The sequence below is a fragment of the Cebidichthys violaceus genome, unplaced genomic scaffold, assembly GCF_023349555.1.
Source record: "Cebidichthys violaceus isolate CVI_PGR_0920_01 unplaced genomic scaffold, fCebVio1.0.p SCAF_21, whole genome shotgun sequence".
NCBI lineage: Eukaryota > Metazoa > Chordata > Actinopteri > Perciformes > Stichaeidae > Cebidichthys > Cebidichthys violaceus.
In genome coordinates, this window is record NW_027176384.1 from 683,545 (window position 1) to 709,412 (window position 25,868).

The 25,868-nt window shown below is 43.6% G+C and overlaps 1 protein-coding gene across 3 annotated transcripts in view; it reads right to left on the reverse strand.

Moving 5' to 3' along the window:
* The window catches only part of foxp2 (forkhead box P2), a 93,558-nt gene that overhangs the window by 7,231 nt on the left and 60,459 nt on the right, over positions 1 to 25,868 (reverse strand). For 2 of the 3 annotated variants that reach the window (XM_068716818.1, XM_068716816.1), the window contains 12 exons: positions 24,518 to 24,607; positions 22,209 to 22,389; positions 20,665 to 20,950; positions 18,688 to 18,792; positions 12,414 to 12,501; positions 10,530 to 10,613; positions 6,525 to 6,735; positions 5,351 to 5,454; positions 5,088 to 5,189; positions 2,497 to 2,618; positions 2,148 to 2,217; positions 895 to 1,226 (listed from right to left, as the gene is read on the reverse strand). In XM_068716818.1, coding sequence (XP_068572919.1) covers positions 895 to 1,226; positions 2,148 to 2,217; positions 2,497 to 2,618; positions 5,088 to 5,189; positions 5,351 to 5,454; positions 6,525 to 6,735; positions 10,530 to 10,613; positions 12,414 to 12,501; positions 18,688 to 18,792; positions 20,665 to 20,950; positions 22,209 to 22,389; positions 24,518 to 24,607 — 1,775 coding nt within the window. The remainder of the gene's footprint in view (positions 1 to 894; positions 1,227 to 2,147; positions 2,218 to 2,496; positions 2,619 to 5,087; positions 5,190 to 5,350; positions 5,455 to 6,524; positions 6,736 to 10,529; positions 10,614 to 12,413; positions 12,502 to 18,687; positions 18,793 to 20,664; positions 20,951 to 22,208; positions 22,390 to 24,517; positions 24,608 to 25,868) is intronic. The other variant, XM_068716817.1, reaches the window with a different exon arrangement.

A 25,868-nucleotide genomic window follows, 5' to 3' on the forward strand; every position in this document is an offset into this window, starting at 1 on the left:
TACAGAAGTGGTTAGCTAATGTCGCCCGACTTTGCAACATGGGCTTTGATGGACAGTGGATGAGAATCATTAATGTGCGATTTCTGTTTGTCTCACGTGTGCCTCGTGAGCGTGTGTGTTTCCCTGCATGCTACTTTCACCACGGCGAGGGACATCGCCCGCTCACGTTGTTTCAGACATTTCCTGAAACTCACATGAGATTCATTTTTTAAAAACACTCTCTTTCTCTCTCAGCTCCATTAAAACAGAGATGGGAAAAAGGAGTGATTTTTAAAGTAATTACACTTACTCAATATTAATAGGAACAGTCTTGCATAAAATATAGCAGCTAAAACCCTATAATGCAGACGGTGGTGTAATCAAAGATGAATGTGTAATAGAGCCTATTTATAGAGTTAGAACCAAATTGTTATCCAAAACGTCAGGCTCACCTCAGGTATTAGCACAATGCCATTAAAATAAAACCACAGCAGAGACAGAGAGAGAGGTCTGATGCGATACATACTGGAAATTGAACCTTGCCCCCGGGTCATGGCATACTGAAGAACATACTGGTACTGTGGGTTAAATATCAAGCAATTAAACTAACAAAGGGCATAAGGACAGTGAGTGTAGGAGTGGAGGTGGGTGGTTGAACATGTGCTTGCATTCTCAAATAGGTACTCATAAAAAAATGTAGGATGTGTGACACAATTATCTCAAGAAGGGATTCTGGGTTAAAGGATAATGAGTTCACTTCGTTGGTTTACATTCTTATTTTCACTTGACTACTGTTTTTTTTATAATAATCAAATGAACACCAATACATTGTTTGAAAAAATAAAAATAGTAGTTATCTTTTGCATTCATGCTTGGATGGAGTATCGGTTGCAGGAGTAATCTGTTGGAACTCACATATGTACTGGTGGGGAGTATCCGGGGCTGCCGTGTCCGTTGGTGTCCAGGTGGTCGAGTGAGCCGTTGAAACCATCATGGGCAGAGTGCAACAGGTTGGGGGGGCTGCCGCTCAGCATACCTGGGGGGCTGCCACCCAGCAGTCCATGCGGACTCCCGCCCAACATTCCGGGTGGACTTCCGCCCAACAGTCCGGGTGGACTCAAGCCCGTCAGGATGGACGGATCTCCGCCCAGGAGGCCGTGGCAGCTGCCTCCCATCGGACCAGTGGAGCCGCTGTTCATGAGGCCGGGGGTCCCCAGCAAGGGCAGGGAGGTCTCAGCCAGGGCAGCCTGCAGGAGGGAGGGAAATTGAGAAGGAATATTGAGGATTAGAGTTTGGTGGAAGATGGAGGAAAGATATGTGGGCATAGCCATGTCAAAAGGGGTGAGAGAGTTCAAAAGTGTAAAGGGTCGGAGGCAGCTGAGGCGTGTGGAGGGAGAGAGGGGAATCATAAAAATCGATACAAGAGGAGCAGGTAAGAGAATGGTAAGATTTAACATAGTAATTATTAAAACACAGTTGTCTCATGCTCAAGTTTTTCTACTCTGTTGCTGGCTATTTCCCCCCCAGCTGCCATTCATGTGCCCTTGTGTGGTGTGGCTATTAAAAAAAGTCCCCCAAAACCTTATCTCAAAATAATAAAAACTCCTGACACTTTCGCCTGCTGCGCATTAAAGTTATATACAGTGATTAAATTTTTAAAGTTTTTGCCATGAGCACCTCGCCGGCGTACACTATGAAGCCAAATCATTTATGACAGCTTAGATAAATATTAATGCACATGCCCTTGCATTTGCACATGCCACTATCAATCTAGGGTGGCTGCCACAGCAAAAAGAAGGGGAAAAAGGACGGAAAGAAAGAGGGGGGGAGTTGCTTCCTGATTCGACCACAGGGTGGCCTTCTGAGTCTGACGGTGTACAGGAAGAAGAGAGGAGGAGAAAGAGAGAGAAAGACAGAGAGAGAGGAAGGTGTAAGAGAAGAGATACAGAAACACAGAGAAAGAGAAAGAGGCAGAAACCTGAGTGTAAGGACAAAAAGAACCTGCTTTCTCTTATGTGTGTGTGTCCTAATGTGGAGCCCTATTGTTCACGGCAACTATGCTCATTCAGTCACACATTCGGTCAATCAGTCAGGCAGTAGTCTAGCCTGTCAGTCAAACAAACAGGCAGCTGGTGAGTCAGAGCTTCACTGAGGCTTTTGGTTCATACCTGTAAGCTGGCGTTTAGTGCACTTCCATAGCCAAGACTGGAGGGCAGGTTCTTGACAAGTGATGGGCTTCTGGATACATTCAAACAAAAAAAGAAATGAGTTCAACCTGTAACTTGCCTTGTTCGTAATACTGTTGTGAAAATATATCAAATATTAGTAACTAAAGAACAAATTGCACAGCAGAAAGACTAAACAGTCCATATAATTAAGAAGTAAGAAATAACTGGACAGAAAAGGAGACGGAGAAAGGGTGCGTTTCCAAGAAGAGGACTGAATTTGGGCCCTCTGATCCTCTACATGTCGTTGACCTTCAGCTCTAGATCTAAGGAGAGGTGACAGGATTCGTACCCTGTGATCTTCTGCGACCTGCGTTTCTGGTACTCCATCTCATCTACCGTCCACACCGCCCCCTTCACGTTCTCCACACGCACGAAGCACTTGTGCAGACTGAGGTTGTGGCGAACAGCGTTCTGCAGAGAGACATGACACACAGGTCAGAGGGATGAGGTAAAACGAGTCACATTCATTCATTAACCATCAAGAAAAAAAAGAAGGCTTGGAAATTGATTTTTTTTCTTGCATTTTGAAGAAATTCTTAACATTCACGCACCATTGATTTAATTAGTAAAAATTGAGTGAGAGCGAATGCTCTTACAAGTCCTGCACACAGTACATATCAATCAGAGTAAGTAGGCTAAAAGGAGGTAATCAGCATAGCGAATGGCTTATGGTGGTGACAGAAGTGGTAATGCCGGCCTTGATAATGGTGATGTCAGTAACCCTTTCTGCTCCAGAAAAGCATTTCTCTTAATGGACACATCGCTTAAAAGATGACAGTATTGCAAGAAAAAAGACAGTCATCAGGAGGCCCTTGTGTCAGTGTGTTTGTGTGTGTTTGAAAGAGTGTGTGTGTGGGCCTGAAAGAATAAGGAGGATTAAGGTGAACTGCATCTGACATCTATAAGTCCAAATATTCTCCATGTGGTGTCACATCGGGTGTTGAATACGTGCTTAAATGACACTTTACCTCTCAAATGTATTATGAAAAGCTGTGTTTAAATTAAAGCGGCATATATCTTTTATACAATAAACCAGTAAGGTGTTTTCATTAATTACAAAATAAGGAAAACCTATTGAAAAAAGCCCTCTTAAATTAATATGACCATATGACCATAATTAAAACATGCATCAGACTCTACATATAATAACCTTGGCTTTAATATCCCTGCCTCTCATATTTATCATCTGCCTTAGCTCGGTGTGTACTGCTCTTTCTCCAAGAAAAAGGGACTCAAAAAAGGAAAAAAAAAACTCATAAGCAGATCTCGCATCTGACCTGAAAATCCCAGGATTTGATTGATCTTAATGCCCATGGCTCTGAATATGATAATTTTAATATTAATGAGCAAATGAGCAGTTTTATTATGCATGCTATATAGTTAGAACTAATAAGCTTCTGGGTGAGAGGAAAAGAGAGAGAGGAAAGGGGGGGGGGGGGGGGGGGGCATTCTTTTGAGCTGTTGAGACCAAGCTGAGATATTAAACTACCTTTCATTTCAGTATTTCTTTTCTTCTTCTCTCTTTTTAAAAAACAAAACAAATTTTGTCCGTTAATCAAATGACAAGCCCAAACGCTGATCATCCCACTAATGCTTACAAAGGGAATTGTGGAGATGTGGAGATGTGGATGTAAATAGATCACCTTGGTTATTGTGCGAGCCAGGAGACTAGATATTTCTAATGTCATTGTGATATCATTGCTATTGTATCACAGGAACAGAGGAGCTTTTTTTCAGGAAAGCAAGAAAAAAACAAAAAACATTTGAGATGGTGTGCAGCAAACAACAGCCACAAAACCTCTGAGAACATATCTTGTCATAACAGTACTACGCAGCAAAACATGGCACGCACTGTACCTAACAAACTGGAAAAGGGCACCGATCTATTTGCATGCCCTCCTGAATTGGTGATCACACGCCCATGTGCTCATTTGCATCCCAAATCCAAATTAATTCACTTTGCTAAATCTAGTGCTGCGCCACGTCTTGCATACTGATGAGCGGCTGGTTGGGTTTCCCCTCCAGTCCTCCGTTCAGCCACAAAGGCTAAAGGCGGCTAACGAATGACGCGCAGGGGCCACGAGGACAAAACACTGACGCTCAGCGAGGCTTTCTTTATCAGCAGGCAGACACGCTTCTGGTTAAAACATGTGCTGCAGGAAAGACATTTTATTTTATCATCTTTGGGGAGGAAAACAGGACAATAAAGTTGGCAGGACAGATATACAAATGGGCCCTTTGTGTGGATAAATAAGGAGTGCTACCTCCATGACAGGCCAATTCTCACTTTCCTCCCTGTCTTTAGTTCCACATGAACACACCCTTAAACTCACTCTCAGACACAGTTATGTGTTTGTGTACATGTGAGTTCCCGTGAGTGTGCATCTTTGGCCTACACCCTTCACAAAGCTGAGAGCTGGTTAAAAGACAAACAGCCATCTTTCTTACTAATTCACCAATGATATGCGGGAGAAGGTGGTTTCAGGACTAGGAGGTGGGGTGTCTCTCTTAACAAAAGGTGCTGATGATGGAGTGGCTGCTGTATAATTAGTGCATCACAGCGCTCTCCTCTCGACGCCGAGCCTCCGCTATTAATTGCACCCAAATTAGGAAAACGATAGCTAAGGCAGAATAATTCCTTCTGTCATCTCCAAGCAGAAAAGGCGGAATGAAGGAAAAAATAAATAAGAGGAACAATGGCCTCTATTCAAGAGAGAGGTGAGGGAGAAGGGGATAGGAGTATTAATCGCTCGGGCGCTGGGTAAATATGTGCTTTCTTAAGGTTTGGTTTTTGACTTCAGCGGGAGGAAGACGAGTGAAAGGGCATAGCGAGGTGGAGGTGGAGGGCTGCATCGGGGGCTGAGGGTACATTGGGGTTACCTTCCAAGTTGCAGCATTGCGTCTGAAGTAGGCGAACGTGCGTGTGAACCAGCTGTAGATTTCATTAAGCGTTAACTGCATGTCGGCAGAGTCCATGATAGCCTGAAATGAGATGACATCAAATAATGGTTTACTAACGAGACCACGTAACTGACGCGCACACACACACACACACACGCACCAACGGATTGAGAAAGCTGCCATGATTCATGCAGCAATTAATTTTAATCTAATCAGGCAAAGTTAATTTATTTCCCACTCACCTGTCTTATGAGGGTTGCATAAGTAAATGGCGGTCTGACATCTGCGTTCTTATAAAACTCGTAGTTTGGGGCAATCTCTGGAAAAATAAATACTGTGTCACCACCTGAAATAATTGGGTAAATTTTTATTCCTTTAGGTATTGAATTTACTCAAGGTTACATCAAATTAAAAGGGGGGAGAGAGAAAGAGGAGGAGGGGGAGAAAAAGAGGGTAAGGTGGGAGGGGGGGTTAGAGGGGGCACATCAAATCAGCATTTTCTATGTCTAACAAAATGCATTTTTAATTAATCTCTCTCGTGAGAGATCTTAAACACTCATACGTCCATAAAATGAGATCCGTGTAGTTAGTTAGGGTGAAGTTGAATAATTTATACGTCTCCACACTAAACACAGAGAGAGTAAATATAAACATCAAAGACGGACCGTTTAAAATGCTAAGCTTAACACACGGAATGTCTTAATGTAATAAATATTGTATTTTTCCACCATTATTTGAACTTAATTAACATTCATGTAATATTTATGCACAGAGGAAGTTCTTGTCTATTTACATATAGAGTGATTAAACACAGGCTTGCTTTTATAAACCCACCAGACGTCTCACATTGCTAAGACCAACAAGCCTATGTGGTTGTGTGTGTTTGTCAGTGTACGTGTGTGTGTGTGTGTGTGTGTGTGTGTGTGTGTGTGTGAGTGTGTGTGTATTCACAAAAAAAAAGCACTGCAACGCAATTATGGGTTGAGTACTATTAATAGTGCAGTGTTCAGGGTTGAGGTAATTTGCAATTTCTATGTCATTATATTATAATATAAATTCTGTTTAAAAAGGGAAAAAATAAGTGTTCAAGTTAACAAATTCTGAATTTAAATTTTAATCAAATGTGTCAAATGAGTGACACAATTCAGAAACAGAATGAGAATTTGAGCTAAATTAACATCTAATAGGCCAGTGTCTTAATGCATCAGTCTGTGTGTTTGTCTCAGCGTCAGGCTCAATTCACAATATATTCAAGCAATTTAGGAGTTGAATTTCACAACACAAAACCTTTATATTGCTATTTTCTAAGGATTCACATGCAATCAAACATATTGTAAAACTTTGCTTGACAGTGAACTTTCAGCCCTGTATGATCATATTTCTGTGTCATGTTCAGTGCTGAGTAGTTGGTCCTACCTGACGACAGAGGCATGGAGTATTTGTCCGAGTGGCGTCTGCGCAAGGCTCCCATACTGGGGACGTTTGCTCCTCCCAGTATTGATGGCACCTGGGGCATGGCAGCCATGGGTGTGATAGGTGCTGTGGGCGTGGTGGGTGTCTGAGGTAAGTTGGGGGGCGATGCTGAGGGCAAGTTCTTGGACATGGTGACGCTGGACACCAAGTTGAGCTGGGGTTGGAGGAAGATAAAGCACGGGCGGAGGGTGAGAACGAGACAGATGCAAACAGCAGGGAGAGAGAGAGAGAGGGAGGGAGACAGACAGAGAGAGGGAAGCATTATTTTGTGGTTTCTCTGACAGAGCAGAGTGTCTGCTCTCCTCCTCTCTAACACAGCTGTGTTTCCACTAACAAGGCTCGTGGAGAGGAGCCAGCCCATCTCCACTAATTACAACCACCAAATTGTATCATAAGAATTCTAATTAGAGCATGCTGTTCAAGATTATCCAACGATCAGCCTCCGTGTTATCCCAGCCCCATCTCTCTTTATCTCTCTATTTATCACTCCCTCCCTCCTTCTCTATCTCCCCCACTACAATCACCCATACTCCTTCCACACTGGAGCAATGAGCTGGTGAAACCTTGCTCGCTGTTTGTGCGAATCGGGTTATCCGAGCCAGGTGCAGAACCACCACCCAACTCATGACATTATGTTGTACTTCGGTATGAAAGGGAAACCCTGAAGTTGCTGTTGCGGCGGCGTTGTCGTAGATATTGGCAGCGACTCTGAGCCCACTAGGCCAAAGATCCTAAATGGATTGTGTAGCGAGAGAGTATAATAACCGGGCTAGATAAACCTGGTTGATTGCTCATTCATAAAAGACTTGCGCCGTTAAATCTGATAAAACATCATCAACAGCACAACTGGAAGTCATTATTACAGTTATAGATTTATCCTCCCTAATCCAGTGAGACTTCCAGTTCACGAGGAAGTATAATAATTAGTAGAGGTTCACGTTCTTTCTCTAAGGTAGAAAAAAAAGACACTTTTAAGTAAAAAAAATACTGCATGGACTCACACTCACATTCACTCTGTCTTTGTCTCCTCCACTCCTTCAACATCAGGGACCAGAGAGTGTTAGTCACCTCTGGCACGAATGCCAACTGGGCTCGCTAATCGTCCGGCTTTTCCACCACTTTTGCGCCTGCTTCCCAAATCTCATGTGAGAGGCTCTAACCGACTAGAAAATTCCTAACTGACCTTTTAGTCTCTGCGCTAATTTAGTTGGAATGGTAATGACATCGTTACATATTCAGACCAAATTGCCTTAATTGTGAGTCTACAAGTGGAATGCATTCAATGCGAGAGTTTGAATTAAAAGCGACTTGAAAGAAGGAAGGGAATGGGGGGCCGAAGGCATGGAGAGATGGAGGAGTGAGGCTGAGGAGAAGGTATTGGCGGTCATTTGTGGCATGTGTTGATAAATACGATGAAATGTCAAGTTTGAGAGACTCCAGTGGATGTAGGGGTTTTCAGATGATAATTATATACCCACTTAGCTGTAATGAGCTGCTACACAATGGGCTGGGACCAGGGCTGGCTGCATATATACAGTACAGGCCTCTGCTGACAACAGTTGAGCAAGTATATACATCAATTTGTGAAAGTTTTTGATTTATACTGTTTTTATTCCCATTTGTCTGATCTTTACTGTCTTTACGTCCTTTGGCCTTATTCTCATTTTATCTGCCTTGTTTGGTTTTCTTTCCTTCTGAGAAGCACTTTGTAACACTGTTAAGAGTGCTATATGAATAAAGTTTATTATTATTATTGATTAGTATTATTACTACATTTCAATAGGTCAGAATGTATATACAGAGCCAATTCTCAGAAACATCTACCTAAAACAATAACTACAGCCATGTAATGGACATTGCTTTAAGAAAACTACTAATTATGGTCAGTCTTTTTCAGTTAACTATGTTTTTTTTCTGACAGACACACACCAACATACACACACTTGATCACTAACATTAATTTATTAATATTAAATATGTAATGTGCAAATGGCCATTAACTTCATAGTGGTTGAGGTCAGTGTGTGTGTGTGTGTGTGTGTGTGTGTGTATATAATGATTGCTCATTCCCTGCATTCTACATGCACCCAAACCAGACCCTAAACTGTGAAATACCAACAGCATTTTGCTCAAAAGAGAATTTGATAAACACTCACATACTGTATGGCAGGAAATACCTGAAAATATAGAAACTAAATTAAAAATAAAGGCCTTTATTTGTGAGTACAGGCATGTATATTTATAATGTTGAATCAGAATTTCCTGTCCTTTTTGCCGCCTCTTCACCTACGAGACACAGCGACAAGCGTGACATGTTTGCAGGTCTGCTATCCCATTATTTTTGGCTAAATAGAATTGTATATGGTCAAATGGATGGAGGAGTTCATCTGAATACACACTCAAGGTTGAGGGAGGGAGAGAGAGTGAGAGAGAGAGAGAGAGAGAGATTATTATTCAGAACTTGCAGCCTTGCTAACTTTGATTCTCATCCATCCATGGCATGGCCAAAAGGTAGCAGTTAATGAAGTGTGATTCAGAGAATAAATGGGGTCATATTGGAGACAGTGCGCTTGTGTCTTGTATTCGTCTGGCATTGGTTGTTCGTGAGCTTCACTAATGAAAAAATAGGACTTATAACACAGACTACTCATATTTATCAAATGTCTCGGCTGTTTCTATCCTGCACCTGTGATTCTCCCGGGCGTAAATCCATGCTGTCATTTGAAATCTGACAACCATCTCTCTTTTGTTATGTCTGTTCACTTTTGCCACACACACACACACACACACACACACACACACACACACACACACACACACACACACACACACACACACACACACACACACACACACGTGGATGTTGTTCGCTGCGCCAAATCTTCATCTTAAAAAGCGGGGGAGCCTTAAAACTGAGGACTTAACTGTTCGTTTAAGAATTCTGTCTGAATTGCCCCCACCATCAAATGCAATTAGCCGCTCTTTCATGTGTGCTTTATGTAATGCAATACTTCATTAGCATCATTCATTCATATTCAGGCGTGGATTATAGGCTGCAAATTCTTTATTGGGCAAGATGGAACCAAGCTGCTGGAGTTTTGAAGATTAAAAAAAAGCTACAGAGGGAGAGAGAGAGAGAGAGAGAAAGATTGATTAATAAAAAGGGAGTTTGATTCCTGATGGAATTATGGGATAATTATGCTATCTTATGATTATCTACATTCTATGATGAGAGGTGATGAGGAAAATGATTCTATTGAAAGTAGGCACTTACTAAGCAGCAGAAACACGCTAACAATGTTTTGCTCTGAAGTATTTAAAAAACATCTAAAACTGGAAAGAAATAATGTTTGCTCAAATGTATCATCTTATTAAATTCAAATATCGGTTGGGAGAACTGTATTCATAATCATTCCATCTAAAAGTAAAAGGCGAGAGAAAGAAAATGCAGAATGACATCTTTTTACTTCTTCGAGGACCCCTTTCACAATTTTGGATATTTTTTTTCTGCAACCAATTTCAGCAGCACTGCTGGTATTTATGTCAACGTCACATCATCTTCTCCACTCAGCTGTAATTTACAGGTGTTTGTTGTTAAAATGACATATCTTCTTCTCTCTCATTCCGTTTTGGAGTGCTACTGCGGCCACCGAGCCAGTCATCAGCAGCCAACAGGTTGTTTTGGCTATTATATCCATCACAAAGAAATGACCCTGTATTTTAGACGAGGACTCCACTGCCATCTAATACACTTGCAAACTCTATTGTCCTCTCACGGCGCACAATACCTGATATGAAGCAGATGGAACTTTGTATTACAAATCCCATTCCCCCCTTTCATCTTCTGTCGCTCACACAACTGCCGGGTGGTTAAACTGTTCATTTTCTGTGTGGGGTCCTTATTCACAGTCAAGCCTGTTTACGGTGGCCAGAGCAATATGCACTCACTGGTTTGGGAGATGACTTGGGTTCCGAGGGCCGCATGTGCAAGTGGGCCATCATTGCCTGAAGACGCTCACGTTCTTTAGAAAGCTGTTAAGAGAGAAGAAGAAGAGAGTACATTAGAGTAGATTAGAGGAGAGGAGAGGAATAGAAAGAAGGATGAGAATAAATAACACAAGATATAACATTGGGGTTGTAGAGTGAGAAGACAGACAGAAAGAAAGAAGATGTTTCATATAAACCAAGCGAGAAAGAAACAGTTCTGCCGGGGATGTAAGGAGAACAAGAGGTTGGGGGGAGGAAAGGGTGCAGACAGGTCAGGCCAAACAAATAGCATTTCATCTTTTTGTCAATAGCAAAATTTAGGTCAGCGAGACTCTGACAGTAACAAGCTAGTTGGGCCATAAATTAGGTGGTCCTGAGCGTCTGCTCAAAGTCCTATGGACACTGTTAGGGGGATGGAGCGCAGCCAGCCGCTGCTGAGAGGTGAAGGGGTCTTCCAAACAGGGTGCCAGGCGGTCCCGCCTCCCCGGTCCAGTTAGTGGCCCCGGCCATCGCCTATCATCAATCTAATTCACAGGGAGTGACAGGGACTGGACCAAGTGAAAGGCTCAACCCCCCCACACCCTTAACACACACACAAGAACCAAACACACACACACAGAGAAACACACATGCGAGTAGGCATGCACACACACACCCACACCCACACACACACACACACACACACACACACACACACACACACAGAGGTGCACACATAGACAGAGCTGGGCCTCATTACTAGTGACGGCTCTCGTGGAAAAAAAAGAGGAAGAGAGGGATGGTGGGAGTAAGGAATGAAAGAAAAGGGGGGAAAGAGAAGAGACAGGACAAGACAACACAAGTGCACTGTAATTGGTCACACTGTAAAGCACAAGCTTCAATAGATTTGTGTTTCAATGACAAAAAACACAGAAAATGAAATAAAATAACATAAATCCTTTTTTTCTATTCCTTTTTTTAACAGGCCAACAGAATGTATTTACTTTTAAGACCAGCTGCCTAACAATTAAATATAAACTGTTTATCAGACCAGAAAATAAGTATGTGGTTGAGGAGATGCTTGGCTTTGCTAGGAAAAGAACACAAGTTCCAAATGGATCTCTTTATAACGTAAACCCTTTTACCATTAAATTATTAAGCATTGATCTCATTTTAATTATAATAATTTTATATCTGACCTAAAGTACGCTACCGTGCAAAGCATGATGGCCCGGTTTCAACTGGCAGACTGAATATTTCCAGCCGGCACTTTGTTTGAGCCTAGTTTAAAACATACGTATCTATTTGTTTCTAAAGGAAGGGGAGCGGTTGTCGGCAGTGCTGAGTAATAATGTCGCTCAATCAGCGCTCTCATTATCTAGCCAGCATGACTTCTTAATAAGGTCACGCTCCACCTACTGAAAATAGTTCCCTCCTTTTGAGCTTTCTTCAGGTGCAAAGTGCAGTTAATTAACACAGCAGACCGGGAGAGATGCGCTCGCTATTAATTGGAAAGAAAAAGAAAGAAAAAAAAGAAAGCAGAGAAAATAAAGCACACGCTTAATTCAATTAAAACAGCCATAATGGCTTTGGTTGTAAGGCCTGAGGATTCCTTTGTTTAGTGGCTTTGTTGAATTCAGCAGGTCCTGCTTGTCTGGAAGTATTAAGCAGACCACAGTATGGCCTTTCTCTCACTCACATAACTTTCGAAAAATTTGTTTTGACTGGATGATAAGTGACTTAAATGAGAAATGAGTTCACTATAGTAGAATGGGACAATGGCAAAAATGTGACAATACATATAGCTTTGTTCCAAATCTGCACTGAGGTGTGTTTTTGCTCTGTATTACTCGACAGAAAACTTACTTGTATTTCCAGCTGCTGTACGACTTGCATTTGGACTCTACACTGGGCTGTGCTCCGATCATCAAGGGCATGTTCACTGTTTAAATGCCTGGAGGTGGAGGGAGGGACAGACAGACACACACACACACACACAGACACACAGACAGAGAGAGAGAGAGAGAGAGAGAGAGAGAGAGAGAGAGAGAGAGAGAAATTAAAATCTATCAAATATGTCAAAGCTAGCAGAAGACAGCAAACTCTATTCATTTTCACCATGATCCAAATGGCGGAGGATGATAATTACAATATCAACTTCACCACTGTTTTGTTTTAATGATAATATTTCTATACTGGGACAATTATCTATAGGATACTGTTATGAACCATTGTTCCACTCTGAAATGAGGTAATTAGAAGCAACATGACGGTGTGTGGTGCCATGTTTTACATGACAATGGGCCTGTGCCAGTTGAGATGGCTAACTTCAGCACCACCCGGAGCGCTGCTTTCTGCAGAGAATAAAAGATGCTTGCCCAGCAGAACGACTTTGTCTCCTTCGTTTACCAAAAACAATACACACAATTTAACACCGGCAACATTTGACACACAAAAGCAGCTCTTCCACTGAAGGTGCATTATCCAGCAGCAGACATATTAAATGTATCTGGTGTGTTCGCCTCATTAAAAGGAAAAAGGCAGCCAGACAGCCATAACAGTCAATGAGTTTTTTTTTTTTGTCTTGATTGGATTTCGTCTGTAGGAAACAAAAGATCCTCACCATTAAGATAGACCTTTATTCCCGGTAAAGCACACATATGCACACACAAGCGAGCGCGCAAATATGGGGCGAAAGGGGTTTCTAAAGTGTTGTGATGCTGGGTAATGAGCCTCTATCTAAATGATCATTGGTGACAAACTCACAAAGCAAGCTTTGAGGAGGCATGCTTATGAAATGCCAGAGCTGCCACTTTATCTCCAGTAATTATAGGTTAGCTTGCAGACCTTTCAATGATCATTTACAGCGCTGCCTCCAGTGCATTAGAGGGAGTACAAAATCTCTCTCTCTCCCTGGCTTTCGCTTTATTTAAGAACACACAGACTTGCTTACATTATCATGAACTTGCGCAAACACTGATTGGCACACACACACACACACACACACACACACACACACACACACACCGATACAGAAACACACAAAAATACACACTCCCACCACATACTCCTCGATTCTCTTCCACACCCCTCACTTCTTGTTTATCTGCAATGTGCAAAACAAGAACTCATTGAGCCGGATTCTCTTGGCCTGCCAATCAAAAGCTGAATAGAACATTTGTAATCACAATAGCTCTGTACCTTTCAATTACACTGCACACATTTAAAACCATTCCATCTCATCCACGCTTATATTTTTGTCACCATTTCAGGTCAAATGCTCAGAATTTTTTTCATTATAAATCAAGAATGAGGTAGCATTAAAAAAAAAAAAAAGAAGGGGTGGGGAGCGGGATGGATGAGGGATAGCGGCAGAGAGGGGAGGGACAAACTGGTGGATTTCTCCAGTCCTGTGCCTAATTGCTGTTTCAGAATGCGCATGCAAAAAGGGGGCATTACATTAATCATTTAATCACGTCCCTCGCAGGATGAGGGAACTAATGTTGCAAATACCCTTTTCATTTCACTGCCCATAATGCTATCTTATGCACTTGATGTATGGCGTGTGTCATGAATTACAGCTGCTTCAAAAGCACAGAGCGGGCTGCTCGCTGTCCCTGAAGATACCTCATTACAAAAAAAAAAATATATATAGAGGGGGGAAAAATCTTTATTAAGTTTGCCTCTCATCGACAAGCTGCTTGTTTTTCACACATTTTGTCAATGTGTGTGTGTGTGTGTGTGTGTGTTAAAGCCTCTCGACAGTGCTCCAGCTAGTTATTTACTTCCACACTCACATCTTCCACCGCTGGCCAGTTAGCAAGGTGATTACAGCCAGATTACTACATGCATTTATGAAATATTCAAATGGCAGTGTGTCCTACTGTGCATTAATAATGCCGCACAAAAACAAAAAAGAGGGGGGGGGGGGCAAATGGGCAGACAAAAAACATTAATGAAAGAATGCCTGATTTACTGAAATGTGGGCAAAATGTTATTCTCATCTCTTATTTTATCTCCCTCCATTCCTTCCCTCTTGTATGATTTTTTTTCTCCACTTATATGAAAAATGTCATTACACTGTAGCTCTGATCCTTGCTGCCTTTTGGTTGCTGGTCCTGTAATTATAAAAGCGTCTAAATAATTTGTCGTTGAAAACAAACAAAATTTGGATGACGAAATAGAAAAACAAAAGAGTCGAAGTGACTCATAACTAACTGTAGCATCCAGGTGTAATATGTTACACCTGGAGGTCGAGGTCTCACTGTCAGGCCTGGCTGGCTCCTGTTTATGTTGACAGTTTAGAGGAACATCGATTTCTGCCTTGAAGAGGGAATTACTCGCGTGATGAAGAGACCGTGTGTGAACAGTGAAGAAAGGGATGGAGACTGAGGGATGTAGCAAAGGTAGAGAACTCAGAGCAAATAAAGAGACAAAGAGAGTGATAAATAGAGAGTGAGGGGGAGGGAGAGGTGAGACACAGACGTTGATAACGATTTCTTTTTTTTTTTATTGGATGCTGCAGTTTCTCTCCTCGCTTAAGAGAAGGGAACAAAACATCTCAAAGGTTTTCCCCCACAGCTGTGTATATGAATATGTATAGGCCATCAACGTCCACTAAGGGCCCAATAATAAATCTACTCAAGCCAGCATATATTGACGATACACTTTTTGTAATTGTCTGTGTGTATTATCAGGGGCTACAAAGGCCCAGTAGATAACAGCAAGTTAGGCCCCCAAACTGTCTACTGTGCACGTGACACACAAACACACACCAATACTAAATTCAAACTAATGCATACACACTCATATGCAACTACACACACATTGCACACCTACTGGCATGAATAAACAAGAGCATATACACACACACACACACACACACACACACACACACACTCCCCATGGTGGTGGTGCATAAGTAATGCCCTCCGTTTTAAAGGTCTTGTCACAGTGCAGCAGACATGTGGAGGGGTAGAGGGGAGCTCAGCTATCCAGGGGCCAGGGGCCTGCCTGCCTGCCTCCACAGTGTGTGTGTATGTGTGTGTGTGTGTACATTACATTGAGACGGATACACTTGGCTACAGCCTTGTGGGTTTAATTAGCAGTGGGTTACAGACACCGTGGTTCGCGTTAGCGGCCGAGCTTGCCATTTTAACATGGAGCCGGCATTCCTGTAATAAGGAGAGCAGATGGGTGACAGAGAGTGGAAGAGTTAAGTGTGTGTGTGTGTGTGGGAGCAATTATCTGTTTATGTCTGGGTAAGATTGTATTTTATTGAGGTGGGAGGATATTGATATCCAAGGTGAAAGGCCAAAAGAGAGGGGGACACGACATGTATGTATTAGAGAAGAAAAACAACAATCTGGACGTGATAATCAAGTTTTGGGTTTTTTAAGCTTAGAGAAGCTTGAAAACAGGAGTGATTTATACCAATAAGTGTAGTAGTCGTTACATAAACTGCAATAAGTAAGTAGAAGGTTTTGTACAGGCATGGCTTTACACAGATATGTAAAATGATGCATATGAAGTGGCTTAATGTTCAAGCATTAATTGCATTCTCTGTTTTCTGTGTCTCCCATAAAGACACGCAAATAGCTCCAGCACATGCACTAATAGCATTCATGTTTCAGTCTCTGTATTTCTTCTGTTTCCAACGCAAATACACACACACACACACACACACACACACACACACACACACACACACACACACACACACACACACACACACACACACACACACACACACACACACACACACAAACCCCCAACACCCACCACTCAAGAAACATTCCCAAGCAATATTATTTCATTTTGAACTTCAGAGAGCTAATTCAGGGTGCCAGCCACCTCGCGGCTACCTTTTCCAGGTGAGAACACTTAAAAGCACACTGAAGAGCTATTAAATGCTGATCTTGACAAGTTTCCTCATGCAACAAAACAACGAATGACTAAACGTGTCACCGCCGCTGAGCTGAGCTCCTACAGCGAGCTACGAGACGCCAGCTTGACTTGGGTACCCCCTCCACTCCCTCCCACTACCAACATCTAAACTGTCATCTAAATCTGACACCCGCTTTATGTAACCCTGTTTAAACTGTGCCTGTGTGTGTGTGTGTGTGTGTGTGTGTGTGTGCATGTGCACATTGTGTGTGTGTGTGTGTGTGTGTAGCTGACTGGCATCTCCGGAAACATAAAAGGACTCCCTCTGACACCGACAATCACTGCTCCAAGGCACACCACCGAGCAGCCATCTTTGTTCTGATGACGAGTCTGCCTTCTTTGTTGGAGCCTGTTTTCATGTGCTGGCTGGGTTACAGTATAGAGCCAGCCTCTGACTTGCAGGGATGTGTGTGTGTGTGTGTGTGGGGGGGGCGCGACAACACTGTTCTGTTTTGTAGCAGCCAATGTTCTGGCAAGCATTCTTACAAAACCGTCTGCCAACCTGTGCTCTCGCTTTAAAGTTTGAAATGTACCTGTTTTCTCTCGCTCGCTCAGTTTGTCTTTACAACCGTGCATCCTTTTGCACTGGCTTACCAGCTTACCGGATTCACAGGCACATCGCTTTATACGGTGTGTCTCGGCCCCTCGCCTAAATAACCATGCTAAGCTACCTAGACACAGTATCCTCAGCGCACACAGACTTAGGTTCTGTTTGCGCGTGAACAGAGCGCACGGTGCAGAGGGACAGCCGGATGTCTTCTTTAAGTAAGTGTACTGAGGTGATAGGACAAGAAATCAGAAAACCTGTTAATCTGATACTGGCTTGCCTCCTCACACACTCATGTTTGTTCCCAAGCTGCAAGGCAAAGTCTTCTACCTGGACTTGTGGGCGTGTGGTCCAGGTTGGATGATGCCGTGCACACAGCAAACTGGCTTTTCATAAGCATGGCTTCTGAAATTATACTAGCTGGATGTGCTGCGTTCACTGAAGAAAATGGATTTTGGCATTGACATGTGACACATTTTCCAAAGGGGATAAGCAAACACACTTGTCAGGCAATAGTTGGGATATACTGTATATATATATTCACCTCTGATTCATTTAAATCCATCACTGTTATTGTTCCTTTGAGTGTACTGTATGTGTTGATAGGGTGTGAAAATGCAGCTTAATGTCATGTCTGGCTGCGTCTTTCAAATACTGGTAAACACTAGTTTTTTATTAGAGTCACATCATTTCACAGATACACCTTTTAGCAATAATTCAGAAGCTGCTGTAGAATTAGTGAAAGCCTGACCTAAATCCTGCAGCGGGTCCCCTATGGGTGGACTAGTTTATTGTATCAGTACATTTTTTTAAGCTTTCTGCAACTTATTACAGTCACTACTGTAGAGAAATGCATAATTTGGAAAATACGCCCGAATAATGTCCTGATTTCAATAGTTTATGCGAATTCACATGGACATTTACAGCCCGTGAAAAACACTCGCCAGATCGTTATTTCACAGTTAATTACAAATCTAATTAGAATATTCAAATTAAAGCTTTCCCTTTCTTTTCTTCTCTGTGTGGGAGCAGAGAGCCAGGGAAAGAGTGATAGTGTGTATGAGAGAGAGAGAGAGAGAGAGAGAGAGAGAGAGAGAGAGAGAGAGAGAGAGGCTCTGAGTGGCAATGTGATAACCTGTAATCGGCAGTGCTGCAAACACCTTCTTCCTTTGATGTCCCCCCACTAACATCCTGGCAACAAAGCCGGCCAATTACAAATGAGCTAATTAACTAAATTGTTGATGGAGCATGAAGAGTTAATTCGCTCTGGCGCCTGCACCATGACAACAGTGAATGGGGGCCTTTGTTGCGGAGGTAAGTGTGCGGCCGTGCGAGTTGCCATTAGCTTTTGACGCTTTTTCACAAACCTATCAGGCCCTTCCACGCCAGGAAGGAGATTTGTTATGGATCAGAGTTGGTATGCATCCTGCACTGCTAGAGCTGAACCCTGTCAACCGGCTGTCTGGAAGGTCAAAATGCGCTCTTTGAAAGGCAGTGATGCTTTCTTTGTCAGGCCACTCTGTAGCCACAGAAAGGAGGTGCTGTGGTGTGTGGGGGGTGGGGGGGTAACTTCTGTGTGTTCCACAATAAAATAGATACTAGCTTCATGTACAGACATAAAAAAATGTCACTGCAGCACGCTCTTACTTCAAAAACTGTCCGAAGTCCTCACAGATGTTCTCACAGCCGGGCCACTTACACACACCATGACCATACAGGGGGTGGGTCCCTCCACTTTCTTCATGTAGTGAACTGAAGCAAAAGACAAGAGAGAAAAACAAGAAATAAGCTGACAAGAAAGCAAAAAAGGAGGAGAAGAAGAGGGAGGCTGGTCAGGAGAGCGAGAAGGGGAGGGTAGCATTGAATGCATGTCAGTTGACAATCAACAAGAAAGGGGTCAAAACAGGTCAGTTAGGTTGAATTAGTCAATAACCAGAGGAAAAGCCAGAGTGAAAGAGACACATACAAATATATTGGCCGATTAAAACAGGAAACAGGAGGAATAATACAGTGTGTTGCCGCAGCACAACAGTTCATCTCCAATCAATCAAAATGGTCACAATAGACTACTCCATTAACTTAGAGGCAGCGTAGACTAATGTGTGAGATAACATCCCCAATGGGAATCTAGAAGGATCTGCAGCTCCTTCTCCACCACAGCCACCATCCCATCTTGTAAAGCCATTATGGGGAGAAGGGGTGGACGCTTTCAAGTAAACATTAAAAATCCAGACAGCCATATAATTTTCATCAGGAGATTAATACTCTGTGTAACTTATGTTCTTTGAGGACAGTGGGGGCAGGGGTGCTCTGGCGTTTTTCAAATGGCACCCAAATAAGTTACGACCCTGCCTAGACAGCACATCCTATTAAAGATGACAGTTTAACCTTTAGGCTTGGCACTGGTGTGTGCGTCTGTCTGTGTGGAAAATGTGAACGAGAGTGTGTTGCGCTGCGCGCAGTTTGTGTGCGTTTGTCTGCTTGTTGGTTAGGCCTGTGCATGTATGTGTGTGGTCGACCACTATGTGCATGCATGCCTGTGTGTGACCCAAGAATATGTGTGTGTGTGTGTGTGTGTGTGTGTTAGTGCTGGCAGAGCTCAGACTATGTTTTACAGAGGGGCTTTCCCCACATCGATCCGTGGCATGTTAGTAAGCAGTGCTCCTGACAATACTCCTTGTTCGATCATTATGAGACACCACACACCCCTCGGGACAGAAGCAGATAAAACGTTTTTTGTTTTTTTCTTCTCCCTTCTTTCCTCTCTTCTCATTCCCTCCCTACCTCTGTCTTTCCCTCTGTCGTCCTACTAAAGGTATCTTTTTCAAGCCTCCTTTTAGTGGTGCTGGAGAGATAGCATCTACTTTAAACCAATTACACAGCACTTCCACCTTCAGTGTGAGTCTCTACCCAGCATCCACACAGGAACACACGCACACTGCTACCCTAAGTCCTTATTATAATATCGCCCAAGAAAAGTCTTTGAATAATGCATGGGCCAGATAGGCAGATATGTGAACAGTCAGTGTTTTGGTGCTGGGTGCATTTATAAAAGACGCCATCACAAGGATAAACATCCTGGAAACGCCACTCAAGGCATCACGTATTCTGTTTACATGACAAGCAAGCAAAGAAGGTAATTTTCAAAAGAGAGAGAGAAAAAAGAGAGAAAGCACTAAATACTTAATGTACAAGGAGGTTACCTTGTCTTGCCTGCCAGAGAGGCTTGTTGTAAGTGCGCCTGCCTGCATGGCTTCCTCTCCCTGCGTTTGATATCTGTGTGCAAGCTAAGTGCGTTCAATGGCACACGTGCTCCCCTGGGAGAACAAGGCTGTTACCTTTTTAATATTACTAAGACACTAATAAACTATTGAACAAACAAACAAAACATCTTGTTTTCCCTGTTGCAACAATGCTGTTGTTTTAAACGAAGACAAACACTCTGGATGGGAGTGCGGCGTTCTGATGTGTTCCTACATTGAATCATGGCACAGACAAAAAAACAAGCTTGTGTGACGGGTCGCAAACAAGCCGCTGCAAACATTTCATCTTCTCTGCTTTTTTTCCTTGGTGCTGCATCAAAAAAGTAAGGGGGGGGGGGGGGTGACATTTCAATTGCTTTACCTCTCTCGCTCCCTTTCCCTTTCCCGTTCCCTCTCTCTTCTGTGGTTGAGGGCGGGGGACTGTCCGTTGGCAATGGAATGGTGAGAGATGGGCGGCGATGCTTTGGCGGGATTGGAGGAGGAGGTAGTTGAGGAGGAGTTGTTGGTGGAGAGGTCTAAACCGCCGCCACCCCCGCCGCTGCCAGTGCCACTGTTGCTGTGTTTGATGCCGTTGTCCTCCATGGCGTGACCGCCGCCTCCGGTCACATCCTTCCACAATTGCTGGAGCTCTGCTGGGCTCAGGCCTGCTAGAAAAATTGAGAGGGGACAAGACAGGGAAGGACAAAGAGGAGAGCAGGAGGAGAGGATAGTAAAATGGGGTTGAGGAGGGAGTAGATGAGTAAAAGAGACAATTAAATCAAATGTATGCAGTTTTGTATCAATATGGTTGCTCAACTAAAGAGACAAAAGCTAAAGCCTAATCTCTGCAAACTTTATCCAACTGCCATCAAAGTTGTAAAAAGCTGCATGACTCACGGCCTTGTCCTCAGCAAGACTATCATCCGATGCTGCTTCACTGCAGACCTGAATTTGAACTCATACTGCACTGCTCAATGAACCTAAGTGTGTTCTTCTTCTCTGCCCCTGTAAGTCATGATTTAAACTTGTTGACAGATCACTCATGTAGTCCTCAGTGTCAAAGAGGAAGAACTACGAAACCTTGACTGCAATGAGTGTGTGCACGTTTTTTATCTGAGATAAACCAGCTTTGTCCACCGCTTGTTTTCAGCTTGGGAACTAATCAGGCAATATTCACTTACTTTGATTTCCTTCTAACACCCCCCCCCCCCCCCCCGCTTGTTGTTTTCTCTCAGCGCCATTTTGGCGGTAAACAACAAACATAGGTGTTTACTTGGCTCAGCAGAAGTGGAGCCTGCTCTTTCTCTCTCTCTCTCTGTCCTTTTATTCTTTCTGCTCTCCCTGGCTCTCAGTGAAGGCAGTAAACAACAACAACAACCGGGGAAAGGAAGGAGGGGGCTGGGGAGCGGGGGAATAGAAACAGAGATAGAAAAAACAACAAACACAAACATAGGCAGAGCAGAGCTGAGAGAGAAACAGAAGTAGACAAAGAAAGCCACAATCAGACAAGAAGAGAGAGAGAGAGAGATAGGAAGAATGGAAGACTAAACAAAACGATCATGTGGAGAGTTAGGGACAAAGTGGATGGTAGATGAGCATACCAATGAGGGGCAAGCAGACATACAGACATACTTAGAGATAACGCGGGGGGGACTCAGGTGCATACCAATGACAAAAACAAAAAACAGGAATGATGGAAAGACAGAAGAGGAACGGGACAGACAGGGAGATGTAAGATGGAGATCTGACAGCAGGAAGGGACAATGACGGTGAAAGAAGCAGAAACTTACACCTGCAGGCTAAACACAGGAAGCATGTGACCACTACTGTTGCAAGTCACATGCTCCAGACTACAACACGACTACTTTCCCTCCTCCCTCTTCCTCCCCACTGCTTCTTCTCCCTTCTGGTCCTCCTTCCTCTTACCTGGCTGGGGCAGGGTTTGTCCGGGAAGGGCGGCTTGGCCGGGTGCGGGCCCGGGCAGCGACAGCAGGCCCTGCCGCTGCATGTTGAGCAGGTGCTGCTGCTGCTGGAGCTGCTGCATCTGCAGGAGCTGCTGCTGGAAGACGAGCTGCTGGGCGGCCAGCTGCTGCTGCTGCTGCTGTTGCTATAGAGAGGAGGAGGAGAGGAGCAAGAGAGGAGCGAAGGTAAGAAGAGGAGGGAGGGGAAAATTACAGACAAATTAACAACTGACTAGTGGGAGAGGAGCGAGAAGACGAAGCGGTGTTTGCGCTGTGCGTGGAGAGAGTCTGCGCTCACTCGCCTCTGCCGTGACCTTAGCTATACCTCTCTGCCTCTACTTCTGTCTCCCTGCACGCTCTCCCTCTCTGTCTGTGCTCACTTAGTCTTCCCTCCAGTTTTTTGGGCTGTACCACAGTGTTGTTGCCTTCTCCTCTCTTTGTGTGCCCATGTCTGGGAGCACACACACACACACACACACACACATATACACACACACACACACACACACACACACACACACACACACACACACACACACACACACACACACACACACACACACACAGACAGACTGATATACCAGCTCTCAAGCCCATCAGTGTATGTGGCTTGTGATTGTGTATGATACTAAGCCTCTGGTATAATCCCCCATCCCACAACCCCCTCCAACACCCCTGATAGTTAATTGTCTCGCCTTCACTGATGGTCTGTTACAGCTTATGTGGCCAGAGGGAGCTGGCAGAATGAGAGATTTACAGCATCACATGCGTGTGAATGCACAGACACAAGTGCAAACACACACGCATGCACACACATCGCCCAACGCCCGTTCCCCCCCACTTCCTCCCCCGTTCAAGCTCTCCTCGCTGCCTCACAGAGTTGTTTATCGCTGGGTCAGACAGCCAATTGCGTAAGCCCTGTGCAAAACAAAAACAACAACAAAATGAAAAACATCAAACTCAGTGACCGCAGCAAAACAAGTCAGAGAGGGAGTGCATTTTTAGGGGGAAACAAAAAGCTTTGAATCTGAAAACTCAAGTAGTAATTGGCTATAAGTGCACACTATTAGATTTGATGGAACACGTTCAGTCCTTCTAGCCTGTGATGTCAAAAGAGAGGATGCACAAAGGTCAAATTTTGGCTGTAATTTTGATGTTTGTCAGTATTTGCGCTCCTCTCCTCTCCATATACAAGTGTATGTGCATACAGCATGGTATGCTGATGTCTTTCTGTATGTCAGTATCATGGTGGACGGTCAAAAGCATTGGGGGGGGGGGGGTAAAACTTGCGATGCGCTCACTGGAAAACAGGCTGCATAATGGAGTGATGGAAGAAGGCAGTTTGTTCACCCCACCCTCCTCCCCCGCCCTGCCTCAAGAGAAATAAGGGAGCAATTTCTATTCCATATTTGATGGCGGGGGCCCCTGAAAAACTCTATTCACAAATCCAAACAGAAACAAAGCCGCCGGGAGGTCAGTTGCAGCTTCCTGTAGGGGCAGCATAATGAGACGACACGGAGAGGTGCAACACACACACACACACACACACACACACGAGAGAGAGAGAGAGAGAGAGAGAGAGAGAGAGAGAGAGAGAGAGAGAGAGAGAGAGAGAGAGAGAGAGAGAGAGAGAGAGAGACCGAAAGGCCGAGTGTGTGTTGTGTGATACCTTTTTTTCTGATCAATTAAACTGCTTCCACACGTACAGTATTGCCTGGATGTGGCCCTGGACTGCCTCTCAGGGTTCAGCACCGTGTGACGCTCAAACGCGACTATGCGAAATGTGGCTAAGGCTGTCTTGCTCGTCTCCTCTTCTCTGATAGCCAAAGAGAACGAGACGGAGCCGTGTCTGTCGTGTCGACCGGCTGCCTGTCAATGTGATTTATGGGCGCCGTACGCTGTAACTTTAGCGGCGGCGCATGTGTTTGTACGTTTGCAGGAACACTTCATTAAGGAGTTTAGACCGAGGACACTTTGTCTCTGGTCTCCCTTATATATATATATTATGGAAATCAGCAGACGAGTGAGCATGTGTGCGTGCGTAGTGTGTGTGAACGTCACTTGAAACAGTTCATTAGTGGTGTGTGAGTGTTTCACTAATCACAAATTAACCAGTTGATTTTGTTCAAATAAAAAACAAGAAATCCGTCATCTGGAGAGAATAATCAAATTTCCCATTTTTTAAAAAGTTCTAAGGGGTTTTGTACTCATTTTGAATCATCGGTTGTGTAGAAAAATCATAGGTGACAATAAGTGTGCATGTGGTGCACCTACCTCTTTAGCCTGCTTGCCAGGGTGCTGCTGCTGGAGAAGCTGCAGATGAAGCTGCTCCTGTTGTTTCTTATAAAACTCCTGCAGGTGTTGCTGTACACACACACACACACACACACACACACACACACACACACACACACACACACACACGAGAGACAGAGAAAGAGTTTAGAGTAAGAGAATGGGTAAATACACATTTGTCCAAGTACACATCTCTAAACTGCCTCAAATGCAGAGTAACCCTAAATAATGCTGCTATATTCAAAGGCCATGAAGCAGGGTTGCTTTAAGATTTATTTGATTTCTTTTCATTTTTCTAAATGATATAACTCAGACTTTATGTAAATTTGTGGATGTACTACTACTTCAAATTGATTTACATGCAAAAAAAAACAACCTCAATTTAGGTCCCTAATAATTAAGTAGACATTTACTCCGAAGCCTGCACTTCTTCAGCTCCAGCTGGACTTCACATGTTGGTTATGTGTATACTGTTTCGCATTATAAATAACATTCTCTACTGCTTTTGGCATTTGTATCCTTGCTGTCTTTCACAGTCCTCTCCATATGGACTTTTAATAATCCCACAGTTCTGTAGGGGGCAACAATTCATCATATTAACAACGCATTTGGCTGCCAGAGTGCACTGGCTTCCTTTGGAGTGGCTGAAATGAACAGAATGAACCCTCTCAGGAACAGGTTCGCTACATTGAACTGATTCCTTTAACACACATACTATGACAGCTATTTACACAGTGATATCAGTTTTATTTCATATAATCTTCAAGATGGCTTTTTTGGCCTGAAAGAGACGTTCATGAAACAGGCCAATGGAATACATGGTCCGGTTCTCTGCTAACTGCCATATAAATATCCATATGATTTTATAGACAATAATATTAAGCCCTTGGAGCCTGTTTTGTAACTCTTGCTGTAGTCACTTAATCAACATAAATCAATAATAGAACTTCACTCTTGTGCTGACTGAGGACAGGTTGTGAGCCTGTGATTTAGGATTATGGATGCTTCACTGCTATGTTACGACTGACCACGTAAAAAAACAGGTAAACTGAAAATTTTAAGTGCCTTGGGTTGCTGCGCGAAGGCACGCCACTGTACTGAAACCAAATCTAGAGTCTGGGTGCTCTTAATGAAGAGGAATAATCAGAATGACTGACACTCTTAATTAAACAATTCTCTTTCCCTTAATCAAATCAACGAATGACAAATGCATTCCAACTCTGACACCAGACTGTGCCAAGTGTGTGCTTTCTCAAGCTGATTCCAAATATTACATCATCTGTCACCCATCACTCAGCTCCTGGTGTTCAATCCAACTGTGCCCTACTCT